Source organism: Vulpes vulpes, chromosome 1 (assembly GCF_048418805.1).
Source record: "Vulpes vulpes isolate BD-2025 chromosome 1, VulVul3, whole genome shotgun sequence".
Taxonomy (NCBI): domain Eukaryota; kingdom Metazoa; phylum Chordata; class Mammalia; order Carnivora; family Canidae; genus Vulpes; species Vulpes vulpes.
The window spans coordinates 131592438-131600490 of record NC_132780.1 but is presented as its reverse complement, the minus strand read 5'-3'; the positions used below and the strand labels follow the sequence as shown (position 1 = coordinate 131600490).

General features: G+C 58.6%; 1 protein-coding gene across 2 annotated transcripts; it reads left to right on the top strand.

Annotated features, from left to right (window-relative positions):
• Positions 1-98: 98 nt before the first annotated feature.
• On the top strand, positions 99-7692 carry RGL2 (ral guanine nucleotide dissociation stimulator like 2). Of its 2 annotated transcripts, none has more exons than XM_025990694.2 (18): positions 99-278; positions 491-690; positions 1902-1985; positions 2221-2399; positions 2530-2580; positions 2670-2967; positions 3235-3486; positions 3579-3682; positions 3768-3852; positions 3933-4013; positions 4231-4305; positions 4897-4929; positions 5050-5171; positions 5268-5363; positions 5460-5571; positions 5680-5970; positions 6781-6895; positions 7008-7692. In XM_025990694.2, exons 2-18 carry the CDS (start codon positions 532-534, stop codon positions 7217-7219), a joined length of 2349 nt encoding a protein of 782 aa, XP_025846479.1. In that variant the 5' UTR covers positions 99-278; positions 491-531; the 3' UTR covers positions 7220-7692. The 2 variants fall into 2 exon arrangements, with proteins under 2 accessions (XP_025846479.1, XP_025846478.1); XM_025990693.2 differs by having other exon boundaries at positions 3930-4013.
• The last annotated feature ends 361 nt before the right edge of the window (positions 7693-8053 follow it).

Genomic DNA, 8053 nt, shown 5'->3' with positions numbered 1-8053 from the left:
TGCTGGGTCCTGGCCGCTGGGCGCCCAGCGCTCCCCGAGTCCGCGGCCCTGGCTCCTGTCCTCACTTCCTTCCCGTTTTGGCTCCTGCAGTTGGAGCAGGCGGACGTGGGGGGGGGGGGGGGCGAGCGGAAAGGGCGGGAGGGCCCGGGAGCCCGGCGGGCGGTAACGGGGGTGCGGAAAAGCCGAGGAGGGGACTCGGGCCAGGGACTCGGTTGGGGACCGGAGACCGACGGGAACAGCGGCCCGGGACCCGCGCTGCTCCCACCGTTCCCGAGCAGGTCAGAGCCTGAGCACCCTGTGACCCTGCCCGTTCCCGTACTCGTGACCCCCAAACCCCAAATGCACCAGGGACCCCCATAGTCCACCCCTGTGTTGCTTCCCTCCCCAAACTCCCATAACAGTCACCTGGGCACTCCCCCGCGTCCCTCCCCTCCCCGATCCCCCGCGCCCACCTGACTCTCCACCTGCCCCCCCCCCCGTTTCTCCCCAGGCGCCCCCATGGCCCGACCCCGCTGATTCCTTCACTCGGCCATGCTCCCGCGGCCCCTGCGGCTGCTTTGGGACGCGAGTCCCCCCGGGGGAGTCGTGCTGAGCAGCTTCCGGAGCCGAGACCCCGAAGAGGGTGGGGGCCCAGGTGGCCGGGGCGTGGGCGGGGGGCAGGAGGAAGAGGAGGAGGAGGAAGAAGACGAGGTGAGACGCGAGTGGTGGGAAGTCGGGAGGTGGACATGTCGGAGTCGCTCTGCCTCGCCCTCGGGTCTCTGTCCCTTCCTCTCTCCCTCCGGCCTCCTGCCTGGTGTCTGCCAGTCGGCCCGCGGCGGGGAGTCCCGGAGTTCCTGGGGCTCCCGCTGGCGGTGGGACTCAGGACTGGCCCGCGGGAACCTTCCCTGGCTCTCCCCGCCCCGGCCTCGGCGTGCCAGCCCTTCCGGCCGTCGTGTCTCGGTCCCCGGCGCCCTCCTTGTTTTTGTTTGGCGGGGTGGGGTTTGTTTCCACAGTAACCGGCCTCTCCGACTCGGGGATTGGGGAGGGAACCCTTCGATTTCGTGACCCCTCCCCCTCTCCCGCTGGGCCGCGAGTGCAGGCGGGAAGCCCGGGTTCTTGGACTTTGGAGGGAACATCCCAGGCTGGGGCGGGGGGGTCACCTGCTCTCCGCCGGGACTAATGGTGGTGGCCAGGAGCGGGATCTGGGGCCCCAGAAGGGGCCAGAAATTGGATTCGGGGCCCCGAGGCGCAGGACTCCTGGGTCCAGAGCCTGGGTGAGGGCAGGGTGACTGGCAGGGCTGGTTTTTCGGGATCGGTTGGGGGAGGGGCTGGGGCCACGTGACCCTGAGTCGGCTGCACAACCCCCCTCCCCATCATCCCAACTTCCCCTTCTCCTTCCTGTACTGGCATTGGAGCCGCCACCTTGAGGGGGTCTCCCAGCATTGAGGGACCAGGGAAGGGGGGCTCCCCTGAAGGACTAACTCTTGGGGCTCGGTCAGTTCCTGCGGGGGTGGGCGGAGCTTGCGGCTGTGCCCGTGACTGAGGTTCCAGCTCTCAAGGCCTCTGCCTCTGGCTTTCTGCCTTTCTCGCTTCCCCCTCCTCTCCTTTGCACCTTGCTTCTCTGCTGTGTTGGGGTTCAGCTCTGGGGGGAAAGGGCGACAGAGGTCTCCGGGCCCAGGGTTCCTGCATTCCACCACCACCCCCACTGCCACCCCCTCGACTCCACCGGGCCCTGAGGCGGCTTGGGGGGGGCTGTCTAGGCCCCAGTGGGGGAGACCTGGGGTCACCAGCCCCCCCCACCCCTCGCACTCGCTGGTACTGTTCCCCGCCACCACAGGTGAGGGAAACAGAGGGAGGATTAGGGCTGGGGGCAGTAGGGGGTGGCGTGGGACTGTCTCACCTCCTCTTCCTTGCTCTGCCAGGCCCCTGTGTCTGTCTGGGATGAGGAGGAGGATGGTGCCACCTTTACTGTCACAAGCCGCCAGTATCGGCCTCTTGATCCCTTGGTGAGATCCTAACTTTGGCTTCTCACCTCTGACCCATGACCTCCCAGTCTCCTGTCCTCTGGCCAACTTTTTGGAGACCTGAACTCTGCTGTGTGACTTTGGTCAATCAAGTTTTTGGCCGTCTCTGAATCTTTGTATAATGAGCCCCCAGCATTTCCTGAGTCTGGGATTTTCCCCAGAGGTCTAGGGGCTAAGTTGAAAACAGGGTCAGTGACTTTCCTTCTGTCTCCCCCAGGCCCCGACGCCTCCCCCTCGGTCCTCCAGAAGGCTCCGAGCTGGCACTCTGGAGGCCCTGGTCAGACACCTGCTGGATGCCCGGACATCAGGGGCTGACGTGACCTTCACACCAGCTTTCCTGGCCACCCACAGGGCCTTCACTTCCACCCCTGCCCTGCTAGGGCTTGTGGCTGACAGGTCAGGGTCATAAGGGACCAAGGGTCATGGAGGTGTCTGGACTTCCTAAAGCCAGAAAATCCCCCCAGAATAGTCAAAGCCACTGGGGGCTTGGGGAAAATGGGCAGATCGAATCTCTTCTCCTTCCTAGGCTGGAAGCCCTCGAATCTCATCCTACTGATGAACTAGAGAGGACAATAGGGTGAGTGACCGCTGATTGTTAACCTCACAGTCCCCTCTGGCTGAGCTGCAGCTTGATAGCTGACCCCTGGCTGATTCCCCTTCTCCCAGGGTAGCCACCTCTGTACTGTCAACCTGGCTGGCCTCTCACCCTGAGGATTTTGGCTTTGAGGTCAAGGGCCAGCTTGACCGGCTTGAGAGCTTCTTGCTTCGGACAGGGTATGCAGCAGGGGAGGGTGTTGGGGGGGGCAGCGCTGACCTCATCCGCAACCTCCGGTTCCGGGTGGACCCCCAGGCCCCCGACCTTCCTAAGCCCCTGGCCCTCCCCGGCGATCCCCCTGCTGACCCCACGGATGTCCTGGTGTTCCTCGCTGACCACTTGGCCGAACAGCTGACCCTGCTAGATGCGGTGAGACCCTGACCTCTGCCCCTGTGCCCCCTGTCCCCTTACTACTTCCCCTGACTCCAGAGCCTTCTCCTTGTTTCTAGCCCTTCCTAAACAAGCTCCCAGCTTCCCCTGTCCACTCTATTTGATCTTTCCCCCTTCCCCATGATTGTTACCCTTCAAAGCCCGCTCCCCTTTGGTTCCTTGGCCACCTGCGATCCTCACGCCCCTGATGTTGGAAGGCTGAGCCCACTTGACTCCGAACCTTGACCTCTGTCCTCTGCTCCACAGGAGCTGTTTCTCCATCTGGTCCCCTCTCAGTGCCTGGGGAGCCTGTGGGGTCACAGAGACCGGCCGGGACATTCCCACCTCTGCCCATCTGTCCGAGCTACTGTTACACAGTTCAACAAGGTGGCAGGGGCAGTGGTCAGCTCTGTCCTGGGAGCTACTTCAGCTGGAGAGGGGCCTGGGGAGGTGACCATTCGGCCACTGCGTCCTCCGCAGAGGGCCCGACTCCTGGAAAAGTGGATCCGCGTGGCAGAGGTAAGAGAGAGGCTTGGCTCTGTTGGGGACCCTGGTGTAGAGAGAGTGGGCCCAGAGCTCTGGCCTGCCTCTGTGACCCTCCTCTCCCCCAGGAGTGTCGTCTGCTCCGAAACTTCTCTTCGGTTTATGCTGTGGTGTCGGCCCTGCAGTCCAGCCCCATCCACAGGCTTCGAGCAGCCTGGGGGGAAGCTACCAGGTGGGAGCACAGGGGCACCGGCCTGGCGCCGAGGGGGCGTGGGGCAGGCTGGCCCGTCCTCAAGGCTGCTGCCCCCCACCCCCAGGGACAGCCTCCGAGTCTTCTCCAGCCTCTGCCAGATCTTCTCCGAGGAGGATAATTATTCCCAGAGCCGGGAGCTCCTCTTGCAAGTGAGTCCCTGTTCCCTGGCGCTCCCAGCCATCCCTGCTCCCCTTGAGGCACCCCTACCTCCCTGTCCTGTCACCAGCAGGAGGTGAAGCTGCAGCCCTCTCTGGAGTCAAATTCCAAGAAGGCTCCGAGGTCTGGCTCTGGCTCTGGCTCCCGGGGTGGGGTGAGTGACTAGCCTAGCGGGGGGGTGGGAGGGGTGGGGGGGTGGGGGGGGTAGGGTGGGGGGGGAGTGTTGTGAAACAGTGAGGAGTGGAGTCAGGAGGCATTCAGAGGGACGAAAGGGGAGGCATGGCAGGAGGGAGGGATGGTATAGGCAAGTGCAGAGGGATGGAGAGCCCTCAGATCAGGAGTGGGCATCTGATCCTGACCTCTGACCTCAGGGCGTGGTCCCATATCTTGGCACCTTCCTGAAGGACCTCGTGATGCTGGACGCAGCCTCCAAGGATGAGCTGGAGGTGGGTGGTGTGCAAGGTTGTTGTGTGCATTGTGATGAGGGAACAGGTGGGCCTCAGGGTTAGACAGACCTTCCAGAAAGGTGCTGCAGGGCGTCAGCACCAAACTCCAGGGCTCGAGCCAGATTGTCGGAGTTCTGGTTCTGTTACTTGAGCAAGTAGCTTAACTTATTTGTGGCTCAGTGATTTGTAAGTGAGAGTGCGGTGACCATGTCAATGCCAGTCTGTTGTCAGGAGGGTTAAATGAAATACTTTTCAGCAGGTGCTTAGAGCGTGTCTGCAGTGTTAGCGTATGTAGCATTTGTTAAAGAAACAAAAACTGGGATCTTGGGCAAGTTCCTCATTGTCTTTGAGCCCTAATTTTCCCATCTGTGGAATGGACACCACTTCTACCTGTGATATTCAATTTCAAGGGTAAGGTACAGAGCTTGGGGCAGGACAGAGGTGAGGGGGAGCTGGGGAGGAACAGAGGATTCAGAGGCCTAGTGGATGAAATGCTTGAGAAGTTGGATGTGGATGTGTGTGTGCTTGGAAGAGGGTATGTTCTCTCTGTGGCAGAACTGGGCTTCACCCCATTCCCCAATATTCTTGCAGAACGGATACATCAATTTTGACAAGCGGAGGAAGGTGAGGGTAGTGCACGCACCGGATGCTAGACCTCTCTAGCCATGTCCCGACAAGGGGAGGTGGTGGGGAAAGTCAGGGGTCCCTGAGATCGGCTCCTGCAGTCTGTGGGCTCCTTCTTAGGAGTTTGCTGTCCTTTCTGAGCTGCGGCGGCTCCAGAACGAATGTCGTGGCTATGACCTCCGACCTGACCCTGATATCCAGCAGTGGCTGCGAGGGCTTCGGCCGCTGACAGAGGCCCAGAGGTGACTGGCTGGGTGAGGTTGGGACTCCAGGCCTAGGGCTGAGTGTGGGGATCGGTGTGTCCTGTGCTGACATCTGTCCATTGGCCCTCTTCACAGCCATCGAGTGTCCTGTGAGGTGGAGCCACCTGGTACCAGTGACCCTCCTGCCCCGAGGGTGCTTCGGCCAACACTGGTCATCTCGCAATGGACAGAGTAAGGGTGTCAGTAGTTAGGGGGTAGTGCCATGGGGAAGCTCCTTGGGAGAAGAGCCCTTCTCCCTCTGACCCTCTTAATGCTTTACTGCTCCAGGGTCCTGGGCTCTGTCGGGGGACCCACCCCCCTTGTCTCCTGGGACCGGCCCAGTGTGGGGGGAGAGGAGGTACCTGGAACCCCTGCTCCTCTGTTGACCAGGCTGGCCCAGGTGAGCTCTGTTCCTGACCTCTGACCTCAACACTGACCTTGCCTTTGTTAATGTTTCTTCTTTGACCTTTCTGCCTTCATGCCAGTCCCCCATGTTGTTTGTCCCTAGCACATGAAGTGGCCATCTGTCTCATCTCTGGACTCTGCCCTGGAAAGCACTCCATACCTGCACAGTCTGGCGGACCCCAGCCACCTCTCTCCCCCAGCCTCCTCTCCTAGGCCTTCTCGAGGTCACCGCCGTTCCGCCTCCTGTGGCTCCCCACTCAGTGGGGGTGCAGAAGGGGCCTCCAAGGGGACTGAATACGGGGGTGGGGGATCTGGGCCAGGGGCCTCTGATTGCCGAATCATCCGAGTCCAGATGGAGCTGGGGGAAGATGGCAGTGTCTACAAGAGCATCTTGGTGAGGAAGCTGCCCCGTGCAGTGGGGCTGAAGGATGATGCCTTGTGGGACTATAGATGTTGTCCTGAATAGCCAAATGGGAGGATGATTCTAGCCTTGGTTCTGACCTGTGCTTATGACAGCCGTTTTATTTAGAAATTTTGTTTTTCATTTTTTAGAGCAAGTGAGCAAGTGGGGTGGGAGGGGCAGAGGGAGAGGGAGACAGAGAATCTTAATCTTAACTCCACACCCAGTACCGCAGAGCTGGACGTGGGTTCTGTCCACCTCACAACTGAGATCATGACCTGAGCCACAACAGAGAGTCTGACACTCAACCAACTGAACCACCCAAGGGCCCGTCAGCTATTTTGTTTTAAAGGTTACTTGGTGGGACGCCTGGCTGGCTCAGTGGTTGAACATCTGCCTTCATCTCAGGGCGTGATCGTGGGGTCCTGAGATCGAGTCCCGCATCGGGCTCCCTGCAGAGAGCCTGCTTCTCCCTCTGCCTCTGTCTGCCTGTCTCTGTGTCTCTCATGAGTAAATAAGTAAACATCTTTAAAAAACAATAAAGGCTACTTGGCATTAGCTGCTGCAGCTTCAACTTTGGGGACATTAGATCTTCAGAATCCATAGCAATTTCCTCCTAGGGAAGCAGTCCTATTTCACTGGACACTGTGGGGTACAGGTAACCACTACATAGTGCTTCCCTGTTCATTCTAGAGTGTTTGACATGGGTCACCATTTTCAGTTGGGATCAGCAGTTAGAGCTGAACGGATGGAAAGCAGAGGCAATGGCCAGTTTATTGCTCTTTTGGTCTCCTGTCCTGCCAGGTGACAAGCCAAGACAAGGCTCCAAGTGTCATCAGTCGTGTCCTTAAGAAAAACAATCGCGACTCTGCGGTGGCTTCGGAATATGAGCTAGTGCAGCTGCTACCAGGGGAGCGAGGTAAGAGGCCGTGAGGAAAGGCAGACTTGGGAGGAGAGTGGTGCTTCCACAGCCAAGTGGTTGTGGGGGCAATGACCATGTCGTTCTTGATGTTCCTTCTCTGAACACACAGAGCTGACCATCCCACCCTCAGCTAATGTTTTCTATGCTATGGATGGAGCGTCACACGATTTCCTCCTACGGCAGCGGCGAAGGCCCTCTACTGCTACACTGGGTCTCACCAGCAGCCCCTCAGCCTCAGGAACTCCCCCAAGTGAGGGAGGAGGGGGTTCTTTTCCCAGGATCAAGGCCACAGGGAGGAAGATTGCCCGGGCACTGTTTTGAGGAAGAAACCCTGCGAGCTCAATAGAATTTATGGTGGCCACACCAATGTGGGTTGCCATCCTGAGTGGTGGCAGTCATGTTGCACCAGGAAGAAATCCAGAAAGGTGGCCAACCACCCTGGGGCAGTGAAGTGCCACTGGTTTAACCAGAAAGCTGAGAGATTCAGCTTTGTGAGAACTGGTTATCTTGGTAACCAAGTTGGGATACCTGTGTATAGCTCCCTACTTTCCATGAATGCAGCACATGGCCAGTACTGGAAAAGGATCAGTTCCCGGTTCCTGGCCACATCCTAGCATTCTAAGGCCAAGGAGAGGCCTACAAGGAGGAGGGAGAGGAAAAGCCTAGAGGCTCTGAGCCCTGGGGAGAGGGGATGGCAAGAAGTAGGATCTAGTAGGAGTTTATTTTCCTACCCTGGGAGTTCCTGTCACTGTGACAACACTAAGATAATAAATCAAAACACTACCTACATTCTACTCCCCTGTCCTTGAATTGTGTATGGTTTAGCTTCTGGGAGTGGGGGTGGGGAGATGGCTGAAGGTAGACACCAAAGAACAAGGGGCCCAATGTTTTCTGTCCCCATTGCTGAAAATGAAGTGTTGGCGAAAAGTTTCCTCACAACAGTTTCCTTCTCCCCAGTAACCTCTCTGCCGGCTCCTTTTATTTGCTGTTTTTCTTCTCAGTTGTCACAGACCCATAGCAAGTACCAGTCACCAATTAAAGTGAGATTAAAGAACAATCCGTGGTTGGAAATTTGTAAGAAACAATTTTAGGACAAAGGAATGGAAGAATGACTTTGTGGATAATGTATAAACTTGAGGGCCTTACAACATCACA